Source organism: Sorex araneus, chromosome 5, assembly GCF_027595985.1.
Source record: "Sorex araneus isolate mSorAra2 chromosome 5, mSorAra2.pri, whole genome shotgun sequence".
Classification (NCBI taxonomy): domain Eukaryota; kingdom Metazoa; phylum Chordata; class Mammalia; order Eulipotyphla; family Soricidae; genus Sorex; species Sorex araneus.
In genome coordinates this window covers 75,748,395-75,773,995 of record NC_073306.1, presented here as the reverse complement: position 1 = coordinate 75,773,995, position 25,601 = coordinate 75,748,395, and the positions used below count along the sequence as shown (strand labels likewise).

General features: G+C 44.2%; 1 protein-coding gene across 3 annotated transcripts in view; it reads right to left on the bottom strand.

Moving 5' to 3' along the window:
- Nucleotides 1–8,554, bottom strand: part of LMO4 (LIM domain only 4) — a 17,288-nt gene extending 8,734 nt beyond the window's left edge. The window contains exons 1-2 of one of the 3 annotated variants that reach the window (XM_055138757.1): nt 8,097–8,554; nt 4,982–5,220 (exon numbers count right to left, since the gene is read on the bottom strand). In XM_055138757.1, coding sequence (XP_054994732.1) covers nt 4,982–5,217 — 236 coding nt within the window. In that variant the 5' untranslated portion in view covers nt 5,218–5,220; nt 8,097–8,554. Of the gene's footprint in view, nt 1–4,981; nt 5,221–5,448; nt 5,599–5,660; nt 5,782–8,096 lie in introns of those variants that run through there. The other 2 variants (XM_055138758.1, XM_004603303.2) reach the window with 2 other exon arrangements.
- Between the last annotated feature and the right edge of the window lie 17,047 nt (nt 8,555–25,601).

Genomic DNA, 25,601 nt, shown 5'->3' with positions numbered 1-25,601 from the left:
TTCCTTTTCTTTTTCTTCCTTTCTTTTTCTTCCTTTTTTTTTTTTCTTTTACAACATTTCTGTGTGCTGGAGAGTTAATTATCTAACCAGGGGGACTGTCCAGGACAGTGTTTGATTTAAAAGGCTCGAGGCTTTAGGTGCTCAATTAAGTAGCTATCGGTCTCAGACTGGACTATAATGGGCTCTTTTCTCTTTAACTCAAGCAACTGGGAGATATACCCCAGGTCAGGCTAATTAAAGCCAGGGGAGTCTTTAATTGTGATGACAGAATCGGTTTCAGTTTCCTTTCTTTGGGTCCTCAGTCCAAGAAGGTCGTTAATATTTCAGCATTTGGGCAAGGCAATCAATCACAAACATCAAGAGGTTCCTTATATGGGAAAAGGGAAGAAATCCCACCAAACCTTGCACTTTAAAGGTGCTTTACTCCTATTTGAAGAAGACCATGAAGTGTTAATAGTGAATGCCAGCTCAACTCCAACACTCCCAGATGACATGAAGACAGAGAGCCAGTCATATTTTTAGTTTAGCAATCATGTTTAGCATCTTTCTATAACTTCAGTGACCAATAGGTGGTGGGCTTATTATCAAATGCTTATTACTTCAAGCAAAATAAACTCAATGCAACCTGCCTGTGTTCTCTAAACTTCTTTCAGCCAAGGAGAGCCACATTTCTGAGAGCGTGGCTGAAAGGTATACATTTGTACCAGCACGTAAATATCAGCAACCTATCTGAAGAGAAAAATGCACGTCTACAGCTACTGATCCAGAAGCAATTGGTTTTCCAGCAGGTTCCTATATTTAATCTAAATTCTGCACCAGCTATATTAAATGTAACAAAGAAATGCAACCCAGAAATTATGCCTGCAGCCAAGTCCATTAGAGGTACTTCGAAATAACTAGAGACCAAGCACCTTAAAAGCACCAGAAGCTATTGATACTTAAGAGGGGGGCTGTGAATAATCGCAACTGCTGCATTAGAGAGGGGAAGGAGGAAAAAAAAAAAAATCAGCCAAATTACGCTTGGTTAATTCAGAGTAACAGATCTGCCCCCAAGTGAATTGGAGGCCTTGAATTAATTCTGTTATGACAAATCAAGATAAACGTTCCCCCTAAATTGCATGCGATTTAATTAATTTTTGAGATCCTGGTTTTTTTTTTTTTTCTCCTAGCTAATAGTTCACATGCTCCTGTGCTGTCATTGTGCTTGAGTGGGCAGACTTCAAAGTGATATTAAATAACCAACTATTAGATTTACCTAGCACGTCCTATTGGAAAAGTGCCATTTAATTACCTAGCCTGTTCAATTAAAGGGACAGCATTCTCTGAATATAGCAGCTTGCTGTTGATTACCAGGGAAATGAACTCGCTGTCTGGCGGCGCCTCCGTGCCTAACGCTTTCCCCACCGCCCACCCCCGCCCCCTTGCCCAAACACACCCTCCGCCAGGAAGCCACCTCCGCCTGCGCCCGGGCCCCCACCCCTGGCCAGCCCGGGCCGCGCGGAGCGTCACTGCGGCTGCGGGCGCCACGTGAACCGGCCGGGCGAGCGGAGCCCCGGGAAAGAAAGCGCAGCCGGCGCGCAGCCTCCCGCCCTGCGCTCGCCCCCTCGTGGGCCGGGGCCGCCGCCGCCGCCGCCCGCCCGCCCGCCGGGGCGCCTCCACCGCGGCCTCGCGCCGCGCCGGCTCCCGCGCCCGGGCCCAGCCGGGCTGAGCGAGCCGGGGCCGGGGCCGCCCCCCGCGCTTCCGGCGCGTTTCCTCGCCCGGGCTCTGGCCCCGCAGCCCCACCCGGCCGGCTCGGAACTTCCTCTTCTCGCCGCACTCACTTTCCAGTCTCGGGGCCGGGCGGGATGGAGGGATTGGAGGAGAGAGGAAAGCGAGACGGAGTTTCTGAAGCTACTTGTAAGCGCTGGGACTGACCTGGGGGGTCGGGAGCCGGTTGAGGGGTGGGGGTGCGGGGCACCTCCCAGGTTTGCCAACTTTTGTAATGGGGGGTGGGGAGAGGACAGGCAGGCAGGCAGGGCCCCTTTAAGATCCACCCTTCCTCTCCCCCCACCACCCCAGTCCCTTCCCTCCCTCTCTGAGAGGCCAATTTTGTTAATTAAATGTTTTGTTTGCGACGCAGCTCTCATTCATTGCGGACACGTCATTCGGAGCAGATCTAAGCCAGAGACCAGATCTCATTAGATAAAGCCCATCAGAACTAAGAAAATGGAGGAGCCACTAATTAAAGCTTTTAATTGTGCGGATTCGCTGCAGCAAGGCAGCCGCTTTATCTGAAATCTTGGGAGGGAGAGGAGGCAGAAGCCCAGCTCTGCCCAAGCGACACTGGGTCTTGCTGGGAAAAAACAGCACCCCCACCCCTTGCCCCCATCCCTGCCTCCTCCAGGTCCAGTCCCCCACCCCTCCGCAGCTTTTTAGCCACATTGGTTGTGGGGTGCTCTTTTTATTTTTTGAAAGAAAAGAGGAAAGAAAGAAAGAGAAAAGAAAGAAAGAAAGAAAGAAAGAAAGAAAGAAAGAAAGAAAGAAAGAAAGAAAGAAAGAAAGAAAGAAAGAAAGAAAGAAAGAAAAAGAAATAATTAAAATCTCTTAAGTCAGACAGTTGAAAAGCCCCTTAAGAAAGTACTGTGGTCTCAGGCTTGAAGGACCCCTAAGGGTCCCTTCACCTGGTGACTGGGCGGGTGGATTCCACCGTGCTAGGTGGGTGGCGGCAATGCAGGACTGAATGCTCCTCCAACAAGTGGTCTGCCTGAGTGGGAAGGGGTAGCCTGGAGGAGAAGGACCAGACAGGCCTCCACTCTCCCATACCTTTGCCATCTCTATTAGCAGAGGGAGGGACCACTAAAGGAAGAGTTTAGAGATCCTTAATCTGGAGGTGGTGGGGGCTCAAGGCTGAACCCTGGGCAATGGGGGAAGTGATCCATCCAGAAATTCCATCTCTCAGTGACAAACCTAAGGTTCTCAGGGAAGCATCCTCCAGTTCAAGAGCAAGTCCAGCTCCAGTTCCCAAATTCCGCGGAAAAAAAGAAAGGAAGTGAGAATTCTATGGCCCCAATTAATTAAGGCTCAGGGTTGGGCACACATCCTCCCAGGCTCCACTAAGCCACCAAATGGGCATTTATAGTTGGCCCCAAGAATAGGGAAAGGAATAGAGGAGATTCCCAGGAAGCCACTTGCCTAAATTCATCCTGAGGGAACGCAAGTGGCCCTATCTTCTTTTTAATTAGCGGTAATCAGAAGTGAAGGTTTTTTGAAGGTACTTGGAGAAGAGATGAATCTGCACCATTCACCCTGTCAGAACAGCAATGTCAATTTTTCCACTTCAAACTCTTCTCCTTTCTTACCACAGTTTTGCTCTCCAATTACAATCCTGTCAAAGCTCAAGGCCCTGCTCGAAGGAGGACCAGAAAGCACTACACCTATGATCCTGCTGATTTTCCAACATTTACTTCAAAAAGAACACTTTAGTAAAATTAATGCTGCCATCTTAATTTAAAAATAAAAGCCCCCACTTCCTGTATTTCTTTTACTTGGTTGACTGAGAATGCCAGCAGGAACGGACATCGGTGGCATTACCGAAATAACCCAATGTCATTTCACTTCATCATTTACACTAATGGTTATCACTGGAGTAAATATGCCCACACTCTGCTCTGAACAGTACCGGGATCTTTTGTAGCAAGACATACTGAGTAAGAAATTACAAAAGAGTTAAAACTAAAGTTTGAGTAAAATATCTCCTCTCTGATGCACCCGCACTGAAGAGCAAATTTTTTGTTCCTCACAATAAAGGTGACAGTTCGGGACAGAAATTTAAATAGGATGCAATTTGTCCTAGAAGTGAGTGATTTTCTAGTCCCAACCGTGTGTGTGCATGTAGGTTTTTTTTTTTTTAATTACTGGATGTTGAAACAGAACACCTCCTAGAAGCATTCATGTGCATCAGTCTATCAAACCATTTACTCAAATTAAATGTGTAATCCTTCAAATGCCTCCTTTCAAATTAATGAGTTTAAGTAGCTTGAGTTCACCTGAAAAGAGCCTATAGGCACCTGACCTCCTGAATTCTTTTCCATTAATTGCACTGAAACTTGTTGGAAAAGACTGCTTACACGGGCATCTGAATGTTCCTATACATTGCTTTAAAATGCAAGATTAGTATCATTTATAGCCTCTTCTCCTAAATCTCCTTTGGGGGATCAAGAGGAGTGATACACACAACAACAAAAAGGGGGAAAAAACCCCACTCTGCACATTCCTCGATTGAAAAAACCTGCCAATTCTCTACCCCAAACCATGCATTAACATTAGACACCACAAAGCCTTCAAGTAACTGTATGTGAAGAGAAATAACACCATTAAGGTATGGGGGAGGTGAGGGAGAAGGGGCAAGGAGCTGCCAGAAGAAGCGCTGTAAGTCTTTAAACTGAGGGGTAATCAGTATTTTTCACAAAAAGCACAAAGATGAGTCACAGTTTTCCACTCAAAAAAGTTTAAAGGTGCTTATGTAAATGTTATAATTAGCCATCACCCTAGGCAAATCATGCTTCACTAGCTACACTTATTTCTTAAGTCAATCTTTTGTCTCCCAGTTTCTCTTGCGGGTCTCTATCTGGCTTTAAGAAAAGAGCCCGAACTCCGACTCGAAAAACGCTTCTTTTCTCCGCGGTGGTTCCACCTGGGAACTTTAAATTTCTTGATTTGGCACTGGAGGGTGGGCACGCCTAACAGCCCAGTGCCACCAGCTAGCATCTACTGCCTAATTTGTCATGACGAAATTAGATCACCAGGGGCTTCTGGAAGCCCCCGCCAAGCCGGCCACGAGAAAACTTCTAGAGGGCAAGGTTCCGATGCGGTGAGCGAATCCTAGCTGTCCGGGTCTCCTAAACCCTTCCCTATCTTATCCTTTTGGCCTTGCCCCTGGTTCTGCTCCTCGGTCTTTGGGGGAAGGGGAGGGAAAAAAAAAAAAGCAGCAGCCAAGTCTTACCTAATGTAGTCGTTTCTGCAAAGAATCATGCCGCTCTTGGTGTAGCAGGACGTGCCGATGTCGCCCAGCTGCGCCTGGCAGCAGGAGCACTTGAGGCAGCGGCTGTGCCAGTAGCTGTCCATAGCATAGAGCAGAAAGCGGTCCGCAATCTTGCCCCCGCAGCCTGCACACCGCTTCCAGGAGAGGGAGCCGGCCGTCACCGGGGGCGGCTGCGAGCTGCTGCCCGGGTTCACCATGGTCTGCAGAGGGCGGGAAGGGGCCAGGGAGAGAAAGACAAAAAAAAAAAAAAAAACAGGGGGGAGACGATGCAAAAGTTAGTATTAGCCGCACAAGCCAGCGGGTCTGTTAACAACCCCCCACTCCACCCCACCCCCCCAAAAAAAAGTGCTGGAAGGAAGCGGCAGGGCAGGGGCGGCCAGGCGGGAGAGGGAAGGAGGGAGGCTCGCCGGCAGCAGCCGCCTGTTTACTTTTCTCAAGCTTTGTTCTGGGGCCACGAGCTCCTCTCAACTTTCCAGCGCTCGCCGCGGCGGCTGACAATTTCAGCTCGGGGACTGTCAAAACTCCGAGAGCGAGGCTCGGCGGCGCGCTCCACCCCTCGCGGCGGCGCCGCCTCCGCGCCCCCGCCCCCCGCCCCCCTCCCCTTCTCCGCCCGCCTCCAGCAAATGAGGGTCAAACCCACCCACCGCCGCGCCCGGCCCCTCCCCAGTCCCCGCCGAGCCCAGAGAGCCAGCCGAGGGGAGTTTGGGGAGGCGGCCCCCCGCCGGAGCCACGTTCCCTCCCGAGCTCTGCCCCGGGAAGTGCAGCTGCAGTTCTGCAGTTCACAAGTTGGAAAGAGTTGGGTGTTCGGAGAGGGGAGGAGGGAGGGGAAGCGGGTGGAGAGGGGGGTGGGACCCGCCGCCGAGGGGAGATGGAGAGCGCGGTGTGGGAGGGGCGGCGGGAGCACTCGGGGCTGGGGGGCGGGGGGGAGATGCAGCGTGTAAGTTGCGAAACTGGTTTTTCGTATTTTAAACAGCACCTTTCACATGCCATTGTGGTGACCGCCATCTCCCATTATTGTTCCAAATCTCATTTCATTTTGAAGATCAATGAGTGTTTTCTCTGGGTTTTCAGGACACAGGCAAGAATAATAGATCATTGAACTTTAGGATGCCTGTTAACTTCCTATATAAACACTCTCCACTTTGGTCTCCCTAATCTGCCCTTGATCAGCAATTTAAATGCTAAAGCTTTGTGCTGGGGGGGTGGGGTGGGGGGGGGAGAGTTACAGATAATATGCAAGGCACTATTAAAAGGATGCACAAGCTAAATTCGAGCCAGTCCTGCTGTCACCAAAAACTGCTTTTAAAAATTCCCCACTCTTTCTAATGAATGTCACAGGAGAAGCAACTGGAGTATAATATAGGAATCAATTTATAAGGCTTAGCCTAAACCGATTAATTTGTTGCCTTCAATCCTGAGTCCAATAAAGTCCTAGTGTTCCTCCAGTCACTTATTCTATAAAAAGATCAAGTTATTTACTGCCAATTAAGCAGCCTGTTTTGTCTTTGTCCTCTGTAAGCCGAGTGTGGGCTGCCCCCGAGGTTCCCGGCTATCTGCTGAAGACATTCAGCTGATATCTTAGAAGAGAAGGCGAACTTTGCTAGTCCCCGGCCCAACTTGGCGGCTGAGAAAGAAAAAAAAAAAAAAGAACACCGAGGGGAAGGGACCGAAACAGGGATTGGAGTTCCTTAAATAGGCCGATTTTAAACACATTTCCTCCGAAAGAGTCCTGGAACGTGTGTCCAGCGACCGCACAATAAACCAGAATAAGTACTGCACCAATTAAGCTGTAACGAAACCCTGAGACTTTGGAAGCAGGGCCACTCTAAAACCCATTAGCATTGCATTTATCCGAATGCATCATACCTTTATGTAAATTGATTTATCTGATGCATTTACTCGAGGAATTGCTTTTTGTTACAATTTCAGCCCTAACCCAAATGAATCTGCATTTCCTGCCCTCGGTCTTTAAACTGTTTCCCCCAACGTTTTAATCGCTCCGAATTCCTTTTTAAAAGGGAAGAGGGAGGGAGGAGATTCCTAGCTCTTCCCCGCCCCCATCTTTGGTGAGAGGTAAATATATATGTATATTTTTTTTGAAAAGGAAACATTACACTGAGAAAAGCATCCAGTAACCCCATTAGCTAAAGCTCTTAAGGACAAGCAATACCTTAATGCTGATTAAATCTAAAAGAGATGAATCAAGAGGACTGACCAGAAACTGACTCCCCTGATAACTAAGGACGGGCCCTCATCAAGTTTCATTTAGAGTTGGAAAAAAAAGAAAGCTTTTAAGTTAAATAGGCTTATACTCTAGTAATTACATAGCCAAGCAATTTAGGTCCTGGGATAGTCAGTGAAATAGAAAGCAGAACTGGCAGCTAGAGGCAAAATCTGCCCCCCTCCAACAACGTCTCTGGCGTTTTTTAATGGAGACCAAGGGAGGGACAAACGTAGCGCTGGCAATTTGTAGTACAAAAATGGATGCTTAATTCATGTCTTGATTTTAATTAGGTGATTCACCGGATTTCTCCTGGATAGGAACAAAAGACTTATAAGCCAAGGGGATTTTTTTTTTAAGAACCAGCAATAACGAACCCTGCACACTTAGGTCCTTTCTGCCACTGTTTCAAAAATAAGTGTTTACTAGAAGAGGGGGGTCGTGCCTATCCCACCCCCCCTTCCCGCACTACTTCTCACACTTAAGCCTGCATTTAAGTACCCCTGCCTTTCCCGTCGGAACTGAAAATATCCCCACCCCCTCACACTCCCCCCCTCTCCGGAGGTCCCTACCAGCTCCGTCTCCAAGAAGGACCCTTTTGTAAGCAGGAACCGCTACAAAGCGGGCGGCCCGGGGCTGCCCTCGGAGCTAGCTCGCAGGCCAGCCTCGGTAGTTTCAGACTCGGGCATTATCTACGCCGGCGTATTGTTTACTTGCAATTTGGGACGGTCCAGGGAAGAAAGCCAAAGAAAATAGCCCCGGTCCAAACCGGCCCCCTCGCCCCTCGCCCCCCTCACCCCCCCCCCCCCACACACACACCCCGGCCCGCCCGCGGCTCCCCGGCTGTCCCCTTACCTGCTTTTCCCCTATATTGCAATATTGCGAGAGGCGGCGGCGGCGAAATGCGAGCGAAGCCGCTCGGCTTCCAAAGAAGGGGCGCCCGGGCTGGCGGAGCTGGAGGGAGCGGGGGTGAGGGGTGGGGGAGGCAGGAGGGGGGGTGTACTTCTCGCAGAAGCAGGAAAGGGGAGGAGGGGTGCTAAGGGCTGCTTGCTTATTTTTGTTGTTGTTGTTGTTATTTGTTTTTTAAACGCGTGGCTCTGAGGCTGAGATGGGGGGACCCCCGCGTTCTAAGTGGCAGGCGGCCGGGAGCCCGAGTGTCAGTCTCAGTCCTCGTCCTCCGCCCCCGGCTCCGCGCGAGCAGCTGCAGGAGCCCTCGGCCCGCGCGGCGCGGCTGCAGGCGCGGCGCAGCGGCAGCAACTGCTGCAATCGCGGCTGCAAGTTTGGCAATGTGGCTTCACTTTGTATATTGCCCCCGCCCCCGCCCGCGCTCCGCCCGCTCCTCCTCCTCCTCCTCCTTCTCCTCCTCCTCCTCCTCCTGCTCCTCCACCGCCTGCCTCCCTCCCGCGCGCCCGCTCGCCCGCTCCGGGCTGGCGGCGGCGGCGGCGGCGGCGGCGGCCGCTCGGCCGAGCTTCCTGCAGCGCCAGCCGGGGAGCGGCCGCGGGAATCGACAGCCCCGGGAGCGGCGGGCGGGCCGAGGCCGGGCGGCGGGGAGCCGCGGGGAGCTGCCGATGGGCCGGGCCCGGCGCGCTGGAGCCGGCGCCGCTCCCGGGGCTGGCCGCGGCCGCTGCTGCCCGGGCTCTCGGAGGCGGTGGCGGCGCTGGCCTCTAGCCGGCTCGCTCGCTCCCTCCGCGGCGCTTCCACATGTGTTACTGACAGAGCCGAATCCCAACTACTCCCCGGCTCGGCGCCGACGTCAGCGACCCTCAGCCACTGGGCGGCCAGATTGTTCAGGCGGAATAATAAAACCTGCCAATCCGGGGAAGGACAAAGGGATGACTGAAACCAGACTCGGGGGGCGGGGGAGCGAGTGTGGAGGCCGAGCCGGCCGGGCCGGGAGGAGGAGGGGAGGGCCGCCGCGATCAGGTGGGGGGACCCGGGGATCCGGGGCGCCGGGGACCCCCCCCGCACCCCCACCCCACCCCACCCGCCGGGGCTGCTCCGCGCAGCCGGGGCGCACGGGCTGGGGGGTGGCGCACCTGCCGTCTGGTCGCGCGGGGGACCCCGGGGACGCGCATCTGCTCGCCCCTCGGGGATTGTCAGCCCCTCGCGCCGGCAGGAGACCCGCAGGAAACTTCCCGTCTGGCTCCGAAAGGGTTTTTTTTTTTTTTTTTGTCCTGCTCCGGGAAGGAAAGGCTTCCCGAAATCTCCGGGCGGCGGACTTGGCCCCCACGCCCCGAAAGCCGCGGGGCGGAGGGGAGGGGGCGAGGGGCGGGGTGGGGGGTGCCGCTTTCTGGATGTTTTGTTTTGAAATCCACGGCGCTGGAGGTGTCTGAACCTTCGTGGAAGTTGAGTGAACGCGGTGGAAAACTAAGAGAAGCCGTAGTTGCTCCCTAAATACTGCCGGCTTGGCCCCTCTTCACCCCCCAAACCCGAGTATAAGCCTGGAAGGAATTGCATCGCTATTTATCCACGGTAATAATAGCATGTAAAAAGCCTGCAGTTCTTATTTTCAAAGTCTAGGAAACTTAAGGCAGAAAGCCTCGCCCTTCTGTCTACTCTCTAGGAGAGGATGAGAAGCTGTGTGTCTTACGGTCCTTGGATGCAATGAAAGCCACTGCGAGATGCACCGGCGCAGGCATGGAGTATAAGAAAGGTCACTTCCAGTATAAATCAAGTTTTGAGGAATGCTTTTAGGGTGCTAGCTGGGAGTCTCCTTCCAAGAACCAACGTTCAGCCTAGATGCCTGGATACCTACTCCTTCAGCTTTTATCTACTCTGCCAAGTAGTTTGAAAAAATGCCTGATCTGAGGCTAATATTAGGTCTGATTACTAGTATTAGGTTCCAGAGACATTTTTTTTTTTCTGGTAGAAATTATCATGAAAGTGCAAAGTCCTTCTGCTGAGTATCATTAAGTAAAACCAGCCTTGTGGGACAAGTTTTCATATTGTATTACACACGCAGTGAAGCTAGGTAGAAGGGAGCCTACAGGGAAATCTGGCCAGGCAAGGCAGATGTTAACCGTCTATGGGTTAGTGTCTGTTTGGGAGATTTCTGTCTTTCGGACCAAGCAAAACTAAGGCTGCAAATGGAAAAAATAATTATTGCCTATACTATCAAGCTGAGGACATTTTTAATGCCAATTAGAATGTCCTTTTAAAAATCTCTATTAGATGACATCAATTGGTATTTAAAGTTGCATTTTTATGATCGGGTTACTTTGTGCTCCCATGAAAAAACATTTTTTTAAAAAAAAATCATTAAAACTAAACAGTAATTAAAATGTCCTGTACAAAAACCAGCTGTAGATGGGTGTGATTAAAGAAGGCCAACATAAAAAGATGTAATGTTGCTTGAAGGTTAGTAAAGAAAACTCGATTAAGCCAAATGAGGAAGAAATTCCATCAACAAATAATACACACATTTTAATTCCTTGGTTCAGTTTCAATTTGTTAATAATTTATAATAATCCAAATGAAATGACAAAGATCTTCTTGGGCTACAATTAAGTTATGAGTTGTCATGTACAAGCACATTTCCTTCTCTGGGCCTTAATTTTCTCAAATAACAAATGAGGAAATTAAACCAAATGAGCTCAATTTTTCCTTTTTAAAAATGATTTTCCTAAATAGAACACATTATATAGAATTCTGTTATGAATTGTGGTACTTTTGGTATTTCCTGAAGTATATACACACTAAAATGAAATCTATATTTTAAAGTGAACTGTTAGAAATTTAACCAGGCACATTCATCCAAAGGATCCGCTTCATTTTTGTGGAAGGAAGGAAGGAGCTAAGGGTGGATAAAACTTTTAATATCGATCTCTAGGCTAGAAAGGGCCTCGGAGGTGGTTTTAGCGTTTTGGCTCTAATTGTGTGTGGAGTGAGGTCTTTACACACGTCCCAGGAGACTGGCGTGAGTGGGGGTATAGTACCAAAGAGCTTTATTTGCTGATGTTGTGGTAATAGAAATACCAAAGTGATAATGGCTCACAGTCTTAGGAAGGGTAGGGAGAATAGAACGTTCAGGAGAATCAAAATTCAGGTGTACTTTTACCACAGCGCCACCTCTGGGTGGTCTTTATTTCTGCATTCTTAGCATTTAGCTCTCCTCTCATCTGGAAAGCAAGATTGGGGGTCTAGAAAGGCCGCTTTAATAGGTAGCATTGTCAATCTTTGCTTCCCACTGATGCTAAACTCACAGAAACTGGTAAAAAAAAAGGCACACACATTTCTTATGGGTAAGGGAGCTATGCGTTCATGAATTTTTCTCACAAGCATAAAATTGCTCGAAGTAAAATCGTGGCATAAAATAAAATAATGTTAAGTGGCTGGTAATTCTAGAAACCTCTTTTGAAGCATTCTGCCATCGTTTAGCCTCCTCACCTACAAAGAGGACAGGAGAGGTTCTAGATCAAACCTCCATTCCCCCAACTCTTCCCAATACTATTGCCATACCCTTCCATTTTCTTGGAGTCTTTAAATCCTAATAACTTTCCTTTTATTATTTTTTTTTCTTTTTTGGGTCACACTCTGCCATGCCCATGGGTTTTTCCTGGCTCTGCACTCAGGAACTACTTCTGGCGGTGTTCCGGGGACCATGTGGGATGCTGGGAATCAAACCTGGGGTCAGCCGCATGCAAGGCAAATGCCCGCTGAGCTATCGCTCCAGCCCCTACTTTTCGTTCTTGAGGTGACAGTTCTCTAAGAATCTATGAACAGCCAGAGGCTAAACATAGACCCACATTACCTTGACTAGACCGAGAACTGAATTATTTGATGCTGATTTGGGAAACTCCAAAACAAAGCACCCCTAATTCTGTTAAGATAAAAATTCCAGGCCTTGTCAATGAGTCTATGCAAAACTACTTTTATGAAGACAATCTTTTAAAGAAGAACACATTTTAAAAAAATCTGTCTGCCTTGATTGTTGCCCTCATAGTGATCACTTACAATTCAATGGTTTAGTCTGGGTTAATTTGAATGAAAAAGTCCAGAGTAAAAGGTGTGAACAAAAGAGCAAAGAGTAGTAATCAGTTGATCTAAGGAGAAAATCCAGGCACAAGGAGTGGCAGGCAGTTAGACCTTTTTTTGTGTGTGTGTGAGGTTGTCCTCTGGGAGTGAGTGGAAGGTGACACCTAGTCAGTAGAGTTAAGGAGACCCTGCAGCATTTAAGAATAGGAAATAATAGGGCCAGAGAAATAGCACAGTCTTCCCTGTGGCTGATTCCAGTTCCATATCTGGTCTCTCCAGCACTGCCAGGAGTGTGTCCCAAATTTTACAGTTCACCCCACAAAAAATGTTTAGAAAATTTCACTTGTCTAAAAATCTACGTTTCAAAGGACCATATCTTGGCTTTACTTATTGATAATACTGTAAATGTATTGATTGCCATTTGCTAGCATTTCTTAAGATCGCTTCTAATTTTCTCACTAAGCGATTCAGGCAACAAGGGATAAGTAGTTGATGTATTTGAACACTTCTGTCTTAAAAGCAACCCAAATATCTACATTTGGTAAATGACCTGTCCTCTTCATCCATAATTTGAAAGGTCTAACTAAACCTCTTATTTTTATAGGAAAGTAATAAAAGCATAGAGGAGTTGATCTTATCACAAAGTTTTACTGAGGAAAATGAAAAAGCATTGATTATATATATAATGTGAGACAAATCTGTTTTTAATTATTTGATTTGATCAGAATCTTTGAAATGCATAGAAATGATGGGAAATATAAAATATACCTGTAACACGGTGTATTTCCTATTGTTCCAGGTCATTTTCATTACAGTGGCAAGAAATGACTTTCTTTTTTGAATAGATATTTGTTAGAGCAGGAACGGGATCTTAAAAATCAACAAAATCTGCCTCAAAACTATCCACAAATCTTGATATATGAATGTTTCATTGTGATATCAACTATGAAACAGGAAAATGCTTTGACTTACTAACACATCTACTTCTAAGACCAAACTTTGTCAGCAGTACTTAAACAAAAGACAAAAGTTTTACACATATATATGTATGTGTGTATATATATATATATATATATATATATATATATTGCTTTTTGGGTCACATCTGACAATGCACAGGGGTTACCCCTGGCAGTGCTCAGGGAACTATATGGGATGCTGGGAATCGAACCTGGGTCGGCAGTGTGCAAGGCAAATGCCCTACCTCCTGTGCTATCACTCCAGCCCCACAAAAGTAATATTTTACATACAACATTGCAAAGAAATTATCAGACCATATATGTTCATTAGGGTCTTCTACATGGTCTAATGGATCGACAGGTGATATTTTTTGAAGTTGAGTTAAATCTTTTTGGACAAATTTAATTTGGGAATAATTACAGTAGAGGATATGTAGATGACTGCACCATTTTGTACACATATATGGCAGTTATTAATAAGAACATGTATTAAAATTATAAATCCAGTGGAAAACAGCAGTTTTGTTTTTAACATTCATTAATTAATGTTCCATGTGATGGAAATGAGCATTTATTGATAGAGACTAAAGCTAAAACATTAAAATATATTTCATCCCCCCTTATGCTCACACTAATAATTCAAAGTCTAATAATTCAGAAATTTCAGCTGTCCCAAACCATACGTTCTTTAGTAATTATCATTTTTATTACAAAAATGTAATAATTAAGTTATTTTTCTATGTAGAGTTATAGTAAAATGTAGAATTTTAATTTGTAACATTGCCCTCTATTTGCTCGTGAAAAAAAGTTGATGAAAACATGATAATATTTGCTCCTCTAATTGTAATGAATGACTCTGGTGGAATTCAGGGAGTTCAATCCATAGCTGTCCTTAGACATGAAAAACAGACATTTCTACTCTATACAGTGCCATAAATTTTTTTAGAATAAAAAGAACAAGTGGATATGGATTTTTTTAAATAATAAAATTGGATAACTCAATTGACTAAAATGTGTTCCCTCCAAGCAGAGGTACACATTATAACGTCATCATTTATATTTCTCAACATAAATCAAATTTCATAATAAAATTGTTTTTGATGAATCACCACTTCTTTTCTAGCTTCAAAACATTCTGACAGAGAAAGCAAATTTGTCGATTTCTCTGTATGAAAAGAAATCACTGAAAATATATTTAAGACCTTTAGCCTAAGATGATAATTTTTTCCCCTAAGTTTCCTTTGAAAGGAAAATATTCCAGTGAAGCCATTTTGAAATTTGGGAAAACAGCTCAAGAATAAAATAGGCTTTCTTTTCTGCATTTTTCCTGAGCCATCTGTTGTGCTCGCTGACAATAAGGCCAGAAGTCATTACAGAACAATACTCTGGAAACAATTTGCTTCAAAGAAAGAATGAAAACTTAAACAACACTACCTTTATACATGTTTGTTCTAATTAGAGGGTTAAAACATCCAACCATTGTACCCAGATGCTGCTCTCTGTCCTGTTTTTATTGCTTTTCTCCACAGAGATAACATTTAACACTGCATTGAAATTCCTACTTACTGCCTGTGTCCAGTAGTAAATCCTGGCACATTATTAGAATATCTGCCTGTTATCAGCCCAGTCAGGGAATGAGTTATTGACTATAACTCATTGCTGGGAAGACTACGTATGACACTACAGTGAAGTTTTGATAATTTCTAGAAGTCATGGTAATTTATGGAAGGGGATTTTGATTGATCTCCCACCACCTATTTTGCACCTATCAGTAAATAGGACACATATTGATGGCCTACCTGAACTACATTAACAATATGGGCCATTCACAACTTAAGCATTTCTCTCTCTCTTTTTTTTTTCCAGCACAATTTCTAGTTCAAAAAACTTAACAGTTTCCATTAATTTTCTTCTTTGTGGTTCCATTATCTGGACTATTAAATGTCTTTACATTTAATAAACATTTTATCACTGTTCTAATAATTACTTAGATATAGTCCTCAGTGGTAGCAGTCTTAGCCTCTTGGAAAGAAAGTTCTGAGACCACCGGAAACAGTGGAGGAAAACACATACTGAGTGAATTTTAAGTGCCCTCAAGTGTTAGTATGCAGCTGATAGAATAAAAGAGAATTTTAAATTTTAACCAATAGAAGGCAAGTTACTTATTATTTGAAAAAGAAAAAGTTTGCAATATAAGCTACATAAAATTTGTCAGTACATTTAAAATGATGAAACTGTCCCTTTAAAGTCCATTTTTTGAAACATTAAATAATAATCACTAACAATCCCAACTTTCTTTTAATTTAGGTTTCTTTTCCTTCTGTCTTGTTTTTTGCTGCATTCTCCAATTAAATTATTTCTCAGAGTAAACTATACTTGACAAATGTTTCCCTTTATCTTTTTTACTGAGTTGTCATCATTTGTGATTTCATTATTGCTTTCTTTACTACAATTGCTTCCTAGAAAAATAACCAGTATTTTCATCTCTTAATCTACACCATGTAATACAGAAATCACCATAAATAATAATTTAAAGTTTAATGCTTATTTCCTAGAAGACCCTTAAAGCAAGTTTAGATTTCTAAAAATCTCAAGTGATATCCAAATAGTATTTTGTAATCTGAGACAAAAATAATGGCATCTCTCTTGCCAGTGTAGTCAGGACTGGGGGTGGGTAACTTGACTGAATGCTTGGCTCAAAGAAAATAATTCTTTCTTCATTTTATCTTAATTTAGTAGCTTCTAGCAGTCATCTAAACAATCTTAAAATTAAAAGATAATGTTAATGGGAGAGACTGTTGTCATAGGATAATGGTTTCCTGCTGCTAGATTAATGCAGTGGCAATAATACTGGAGCATTTATTGAAAATAAAGGGGAAGACAAAGCCAGGAGATTTATTTTTAAAGCAGGTGTCATGGATCCTATGACACTGTTGAGTTACAATGACTGTGTTTCAATTTTGCCAAATGGCTGATGAAAAATAATCCCTTTTTTCAGGTGTGGGGTGGCAGGATGACGTTGGCTAGTACCCCCTTGACTACAGAGTACATTCTTTCTGACTAGAGGGGCAGATTTGTTGTGATTCTCTAATCAGAAAACACCATCTAAAGATGGTGCCATTTAAAGAAACAAATACCAAATATGTACAAATAAATATACCCTTGACAGGGGAAAAAAAAAAACAAAAAACAAAAAAAGCACACATCTACTCAGCAATGTTATCCATCATTCTGGAAACATTCATAAATCACCATATAAATGCCCTAATCCATTGCTCTCTAGCAATTCTCAGGAATGTCAATGGGACAAAAGCTCTGTCTATAGATAGACGTTGACCAAGGCGGCCAACTTTCCTGGACTTACCTTCTTTGAAAAGATGTGATAATTGTATAGCAAATACTATATTTCTTCAAGTGAACTCTCTGTAGGAATGCTCCCTGCTCTTCCAGTTAGAATGTTAAAATAGGCCCTCAATTACTCCCCCTGGTGTGAATGCTCTGCATAATCCCTTCTCCGTGAGTGTGCATGGGCCTGACTTAATCAGGGAGCCTTTGAAAAGAGGATCCAGAGGTCAGTGATGGAAGTCAGAGAGATTCAAAACTCTTCTAAGGGCCTGAGGGAGCAAGTTGCCCTATAACAGAGGCGTTACAGAAGGAACGAAAGATAGAATTAAAGCCTCATCTTCAGGAGCTGTGTGTGTCCCCTGACCAAAAGCTAACAAGGAAACAGAGACTTGAGACCTAAAGTCCCAGGATATATGTCTCTGGACTCAGCCAGTGGTCTAGGCAGAGGACCTTGAGCTACAGAGGTCCCTGCTTCTTCCTTTCAGTGTGGTAAGACACTATGCAGAGAACCCCTCTGCACCATGACCACATTTCTGACCTGCATAAAATCTGACACACTAAATGTCTGTGATTGTAAGCTACTCAATGTATAACAATCTATTGTGCGCCTATAGAAAAATAGTACAGATGCTGGAAGCAAAGCCAATTAAGGTATTTTGTTGTTACCTCTTTCCCTCTATTGTGAATTATTCTTTCTGTCCCTTGTTGTCTAATCCTCCTCACTAACAAAATCTGAGGCAAAAAGTTGGAGGCTCCTCCCTACAGTCATGGTGCAAAAAAAAAAATAAGATTTGGGACTATAAGGAATAAAAACTAGCTACTAACTGCTTAGTGACTAACAAGGGAGTAAGTTGAAAACTACCAAAGTCTTTGCATTCAGTCTCAGACCAGGATCAGTCTAGGAAAAAAGCAAGAACCTGAGGAATTCCAAAGAGTTATAAAGGAGGAATTTCCACAGGAGTCTTCTAGCGGGGTTAACATGTCTTGTGGGGTTGTCTCTACAAATGACCTCCAACTGTTTCTATTCTTTCTCAGGTACCCACACAAGTTATAAATTTCCTAAGTAAATACGACAAATTTATTTATTGAACTTAGTGTCTGATCATATGCCTGTCTCCAGAGAGGGCAAAAGAAGTGACCTGCAGGCCTGCTAACATGAGACAAGAGAGTGGAAAAGAGAGTACTCGAGAAGAAAACAAAACTGGGTATCAGGAAGCACATGTGTTTAGAGTGGCACGAATCAAGTTCTAGACAGATTGTATGTGGCCTGAGAGTGAATGCTAGAAAGGTGTGAGGGAAACAGGAGCACTGAGAGAGAGAGCAAGTAGAAACGTGTAAGGGAAATAGGAACATTGACAGAGAGAGAAACAATGAATAAGAATATGAAAGAGAAAGAGTGAAACTGAATGAGTGTAAGTGAAAGAAGAGAGAGAGTTGGTCCAGAGATGTCTCATAAAAGTGTGAGGAACAGAATGTTGTGCTGTTTCTTAGTTGTGAGAGAGAGGGTAATTTGAGTAAATTCTAGACTTTCGAAACCTTTCTACATACCACAAACTCTATAGATTAGTCTTATGTAAATATATCAAGCACTGCTTGGCATATAGAAGTTGGTCAGTAAATGTTCAATGACTGAAAAAATTAACAAGGTTTTTTTATTTTTATTTTTAATATTATTTTAATAATACTATTTTAAACTGAACTGGAGTGATAGCACAGCGGGTAGGGTGTTTTCTTTGCACGTGGTGACCCAGGTTCAATCCCTCCGTCCCTCTCTGGAGAGCCTGGCAAGCTACTGAGAGCATCCCGCCTGCCTGGCAGAGCCTGGTGAGATACCTGTGGCGTAATTGGTATGCCAAAAACAGTAACAACAAGTCTCACAATGCAGACGTTCCTGGTGCCTGCTCGAGCAAATCGATGAGCAAAGGGATGACAGTGATATAGTGCTATGGTAAACTAAACTCTTTTTTTTTTTCTTTTTGGGTCACACCCGGCAATACACAAGGGTTACTCCTGGCTCTGCGCTCAGGAATTACTCCTGGCGGTGTTCAGGGGACCATATGGGATGCTGGGATTTGAACCCGGGTTGGCCATGCGCAAGGCAAACGCCCTACCTGCTGTGCTATCACTCCAGCCCCCAAAACTAAACTGTCTTGAAGTGACATTTTCTGCTTAAACACAGTCAAGACAAAGGGAGATGAAAGCTATGCTCCTCTAGGAAACCCTCATTCTCTAGAGGAAGCATCCCCGCTCTCCTCCAGATGCATCACCAGTGCTATGAAGATCAGCCAGGCTCCTGAGTCTCTCTAAACTAGCCTGGCCAGGTCGGCTTTAAGTCTGAGACCTCAACTGCCCTTAGTTCTCCCAAGATGTTACTGAGAGTCGGTGCAGGAAGGTGACCATGTGACCCAATGTTTCCCTCTTTTGTATCTCAGAGTCACTATTGTATGGCTGTCCCATGTTTCTCACTTCATAGGATAAGTGTCCATGATTGGTTAGGTAGGGGACGTCACTTACACATGTCAGAGTGCTATGATCTTATGTATACATTGATGAGTGGAAGTGCCTTTGAAAGTTCTGTGGCAGTTTTCATGTTTAACAACAGCTGTAAATTCCTTCTGCTTCTGGAAAGTTGAGCAGTTCATATCTGCCTCTCCAATGCTCACATGATTCCTTCTCCTCCTGCTGGGTTTAGGTCAGACTGTCACACATTTGTTTTATGCTGAGTTCTTTCCAGAGTACCTTAGCAGCGATTTAAAAAACAAAGAATCAAACAACTTAGTGTGTACTAGGGCTAGGTTCCTTCCAGTAAGGAATTCATTTAATGTTACTAACAACTGGATAAAATAGGTTTTGCTCCATTTTAAAAGGAAAAAATCTCAGATCATAAAAGTTATGTGACTGCTTACGATCAGTGTCAAAGGTTAGGTGAAAAAGTTGGAATTCTAGGGCTATAGAGATATTACAGTGGTTACTACCTGCAAGGAATCATTTGCCTTGCAGATGCTGAGCCAGGTTTGATCCCTGGCACCCCACATGATCGGCCAAACCCACACCAGCACTGATCCCTGAGTGCAGAACCAGGAGTAAGCCCTGAGCACAGCCAGGTCACTGTCACTGTCACTGTCACTCTCATCCCATTGCTCATTGATTTGTTCGAACGGGCATCAGTAATGTCTCTCATTGTGAGACTTGTTGTTACTGTTTTTGGCATATTGCATACGCCATGGGTAGCTTGCCAGGCTCTGCCATGCGGGCGCAATACACTCGGTAGCTTGCTGGGCTCTCTGAGAGGGGCGCAGGAATCAAACAATGGGTCGGCTGCGTGAAAGGCGAACGCCCAACCGCTGTGCTATTGCTCCAGCCCCACAGTCAGGTGTGGCCCCAAAATAAAACAAAACAAGAAAACGTGGAATTCTAAAAAGTATTTGAAGAAGCCTTCCACAATCTACTCCTGTTATTATAAATGAATATATATGTATATATATTTATAGTTTTACACATCCATGCATGCAGGTACAGGGTATAAGGCACTTGCCTTGCACATGGCTGATCTTAGTTTAATCCCTGCCACCACATTTTGTCCTCCAAGCACCACCTTAAGTGATCCTGAAGTGATCCCCAAGCACAGAGCCAGAAGTATCCCCTGAACACCTCCAGGTATGCCTCCACACATTCACCATCAAAATATACACTATCATAGGGAAATAATTTTGCGATCTCTGACCCATGGACTTTTGGCAATGTCTGGAAATATGTTTGCTTGGTGCAAATAGAAAAGCCAAAGGTGTTATTTGAGTGGGTGGCAATTAAAGTGTGGTTTAAGTGAGAAGATGTAAGGATGCTGCTAAGCATCCTACAAGGCACAGGAAATTTCTCTACAATAATAATCCTGCACAAAATGTCGATAATGCCAAGGTTGATACATCCTGTCCTAAACCCTTTTAGGTAATTGGACTGTCATAAAAGTAATAACAGTAGTAAAACTGTTGTTAATATTGTTTTCATTAAGATGCTTCAAAATTAGGAAGTTTCTATGTGCAGAACAGTACTAGCATTAGCTGGAGTAAAATTTATAGCCATTTTGGGTTATTAAAAATTGTTAGTCATTTAGTAGATGGAACAAATACCTATATGTTCCATGGCACAATGAATTTTTGTGGTGTTTTGATCTATATTTTAAGTTAGATACCTAGTGGGATAGAAAGATTGCAGAGAGGATAAGATATTTACCTTGCACATGGTCAATTCTGGTTCAATCCCTGGCATTGCATATGCACCTCAAACACTGCTACCAGTGACCCCTGAGCACAGAGCCAGGAGTATTTCCCTAAGTACTGCTGGCTGTGGGCCAACCCATCACTTCCCTAAATAAACTTAGATACCTAGAGTAAAAAACTTATTGGCTCAAAGGTATAAAAGTATAAAACTGTGAATATTAAAAATTATGTCCAAATAAACGTCTGCAAAAGGGGTGACTGATTAACTTAATATTTGCCACACAAGTCAATTCTTATGTAGACATACTCAAATTGTATTTATTGTGGGATGTGTTTGATACAATTGAGATCATTCTCTATCCAAATGTGATATTTTCTAGGCATTGCCAAAGTCTGTTCCACAGCCATCGTTCTGAAGAATGACATCAGAAAACGGGACAAGACTCTGCTTTCGTGAAGTGAGGTGCTGAATCATGTCAAGATTTAAAGAAGAAAATACATTTTAAAGCAGCACAAAAAGCTAATGCAAAGGCTCTGGGGCGGGAACAAATGGGGTCTGCTCAGTGCTAGGTGACATTGCTACAGTGAAGCAGGAGGGACATACTGTGTAACGGGACCAGCAAGAAGAGAGGGAATCATTAGATTTCACTCTGAACGCAGGGGGAAGGAGAGGGGTAAGCAGAGTGATGTCAAAATCACCCTGATTTATTTATTTTTTATGAATGACACACATCTAGTGCAGCTGTAAGGCCTGGGGCCTCTTCTGCTGATGTTCAGCCTGATGGTGTTGAGCAAACAGTTTGGTACTCAGCCTGAAGTGCTGTTGCCCCCTCAGAGCTGCTATGACTCACAATGCTTGGGTTGAGTGAAGTGGGTAGGGACTTGGTTTCAAGGATTCAATCTAGGGCCTCAGACAGACTCTGCAAGCACTCTATCAATTGAGCTATCTCCTTAGCCTGACCCTGATTTTTAAAATATTAATTGACATCTGGGAAATTATTGATGAAAAGGATATGTGGCAGAAACTACTACCCGCTTAACCCAGGATCCAGTCTCCCTTTCTTTTTAGAAATAGAATCACAATTCAAATTGTGCCTACCTGAGTAAAACACTGCATTTCCAAAATTCCTCTGCAACTGCATGGGCCATGTGACTAAGCTACGTCCAGTAAATAATATGTAAGGGGAAGTGTATATAGAACTTCTTGGAAAGTGTTTTATAGAGAACTTATTCAGCCGGAAAGGATCCATTTTTAACCCTGACTGTTTTCTTTTTTTCTTTAGACCTGAACTGTGTGTATTATGACTAAAGCTTTACCCTGAAATAACCTTGACAATGGAAATGGTGTACCAGTTTGGAGCCTTATAGTGAGATGATAAAATGGAAAGATGGAGACCCTAGGGAAAGATGAGTATTTGATTATAAGTATAACATTGCCACAAAAATCTTGAACAGTTACTCCCACAGACAGGGGAGAGAGAAATAAACTTATTCTGTTTAGATAATTGCTAAAATTTTTTGAGAGTGGAGTCGTGGAACTCATGCCACTTAATAGTGTGATGGTCCTGGCTGTGTGCTCAGGAGTGACCCTTGGTGGAACTCAGGTATTGTATATGTGGTATTGGGGATTCCAGGGTTCTGGTCAATGCAACTGCACTCTGCAAGGCAAGTGTCTTACCCTCTGTACTAGCGTGCCAATCCTATTGCTAATTTTAAAGTAGAAAGTTGGAGTCCACTTTAACCTACCCAGGAAGCAATAGTAGAAAGGAGAGGGGGATAATGAGAGTACTACAGTGAAAAATGAGGACAGCGAGTGACTTATGGGAGTTCTGAGGAGTCTAAGATTCCAGATGTACTTTGGAGTTAGCATTAAGGTCATATGGTTATAGCATTGATGCATTGAGTGGGGTAGTAGAGAGAAAGGACAAAGTTAAGGGTGATCTATTGTTTGGGGCATGTATGAAATGTCCTTTCCTGAAAGAGGGAATTGTGGGAGAGAGTCAGGATTGTGGGGTAAATCAAGATTTTACTTGAAACCTAGACGTAATAATCTTGATATCCTCGTTTAATGGTAAAGTATATGGTAAAGTAGAGAAATCACTTATATATGTGTCCAGAGCTCCTGAGAGAGATCTAAACTTTAGAAAGATATTTGGAAGTTCTAAGCATGAGAAGGCATACAGATTTTGAATGAGGGTTTCTCCATGTGTCCCCTTTCATGATACAGAACGGGTAAAGAAAGGGCCTGGTGGGCCGGAGTGATAGTGCATCGGGTAGGGCATTGCCTTGCACATGCCCAACCTGGGTTCGATCCCTGGCATCCCATATGGTCCCCCAAGCACCACCAGGAGTAATTCCTGAGTGCAGAGCCAGGAATAACCCCTGAGCATTGCTGGGTGTGACACAAAAAGCGGAAAAAAGAAAAGGGCCTGGGTTGAGGTGTAAACGGGTTGGGTTTACTGTTCCTTTTCTTTTCTTTCTATACAGTCAGTGTAACCAGTACAGCTGAGATAAGGAGCAGAAAGCCAGAGAATAAATTTCAATAGGAAACAAGTCAATTATTGAATGCTAGGAGCGATAGCACAGCGGTTGGACGTTCGCCTTTCACACGGCAGACCCGAGTTCGATTCCTCCGTCCCTCTTGGAGAGCCCGGCAAGCTACTGAGAGTATCCCGTCTGCACGGCAGAGCCTGGCAAGCTACCCGTGGTGTATTTGATATGCCAAAAACAGTAACAATAAGTTTCTCAATGAGAGACGTTACTGGTGCCTGCTTGAACAAATTGATGAACAACGGGATGACAGTGACAGTGACAGGAATCCCAACTTGAGCAATAATGAAGGGTCAAAGGGTAGAAAGAATCAGGCTATAACCTAGAAAGGAAAGGCATTAAAATGGAAGGAAAACCAGAGACCATATAAAGATATTCCAAGGGGGGAAAAATTGGTCAAATCTTTAAGTGTTGCAGAAAACTTAAGATGAGAACCAAGGGTTAGGAAGTAACTCAGTGGGCTGGAGCTCACTTGACTTATAAGCTCTAAGTGACAAATTTAAGTCCAGCACAATAAGGGAGAGGCCCTAAGCACTGCCAGGTATAGCCATAGAGGGCCCTGAGCACCAACAGGTTGGCCCTGGTGTCCCTCAGTACTGCTGGGCCACAGTGGCATCTCATTACTTGGCCAGACATTGAGCCCTTTGCCAAAATTTGCTGAAAGTGGCCGCTGAACCCCATGAGCCTTGCTTAGGAACTTCCTGCCATCCTGACTCCAAGGAAAAAAGTGAGAATAAAAAATATCTCATAGATTTGGTAAGATAACTTTATCAGAAAGAAAAGTGCCCTGTGAATTTACTTCTGGCACAGCGGGTAGGGCATTTGCCTTGCACGTGGCGGACCCAGATTCGATTCCTCCATCCCTCTTGGAGAGCCCAACAAGCTACTGAGAGGATCCTGTCTCCTCGGCAGAGCCTGGCAAGCTACCTGTGGCATATTCAATATACCAAAAACAGTAACAACAAGTCTCACAATGGAGATGTTACTGGTGCCCACTTGAGCAAATTGATGAATAACGGGACGGCAGTGCTACTATGCTATGCTTCATTGACTAAAAAGAAGTCATATGCTTGTACTAGACCAAGTTTAAGATTGAGTCGCCAGGGAAAGAAACAGCTTCCCTAGAATATTTTAATCTTTGGCTTGAAAAACAAATCAGGAATTGATTATCGAAGAAGTGGGGAAGAAGTAGAGGAATGGTTTTGATTGGGCAATAAACAGTGTCAGACATTATACTTTTTTGTTTTTACATTAAAAAAAATCCAGATCTCATCACAGCTAGAGCTGGTACAGATTTTGGCTCAGGGAGCAAACTGTCTGGGGCTCTCCTTGCTGTTGCCATCGATCCTGTGATGAACTAATTGTCAGGCATTTGTATAATTTTAATTTCAAAATAATCACTCCCATCTTCAAGAAGTTCAAATGCCAGAGACTTCTAAAACTAAATAAAGATGCTGCCAAGTGAAAAAGGAAACAACCGCGTGGATTTTTTTTCCTTCTAAAATACTAGAACCACATGCTTGTAAACCTTGGAAATATAAACATAGTTTGGTCACATGTAAAAGGTAGAAAGTTGTTATTGGGCACATTTAGAATAAAAACTATATTGGATATTTTTTAAGTGTTCAACAGAATTCTCCGTGTGAACTTTAAAATTCTAGGTTCCTTTGCTTCTACTTCTTCATTCTTCTGAAGAAGGTTTATTTAAAAAAGAAAAAACCACTTTCATTTGCCATTTTTCTGTGAGACCAATGTAAATTTTGGGAACTAGGCTGTCCTACTTCCTCTCTCGTGGTACCATATATGGCAGCTGTGCTTACAAAGTGAGTGAACAGTGGAGAAAGCAGAGAGTACTGCCTTCTTTACAGAAATTGTGGTCATGTGGGACCAGGCGTAGCCTTAGAATAATAATAAATCAGACATAGAGTACTTTGTCGCTAGGAATGGCTACTATACCCTTCTTAAGAAAATCTGAAAGGGGCTGGAGAGGTGGTTCAGATATGGAGCATGTACTTCCAATGTGTAAAGGCTTGAGTTCGAGTAGAGTCATGCGCACACAAATCTAAAGTCACCCAAAGCTGCACAAGCAAAACCAATAGGAAAATAATGATAGAATACCCGCGAGGTGTGAAACAACGTCTCACACTGTACGCAGCACCAAATCGGTTCTCAGTAAATGACGGCTCAGTGAACACAGGAGGATGTGAAGCATATGAAGGTGTCTTGCATTTGAGGACTTTATAATCAAGTCTAAGGAGAAAGTTAATGTTTAAGAAATATCCAAAGGTGGGATGTGAATAACAACATGCCAGTGC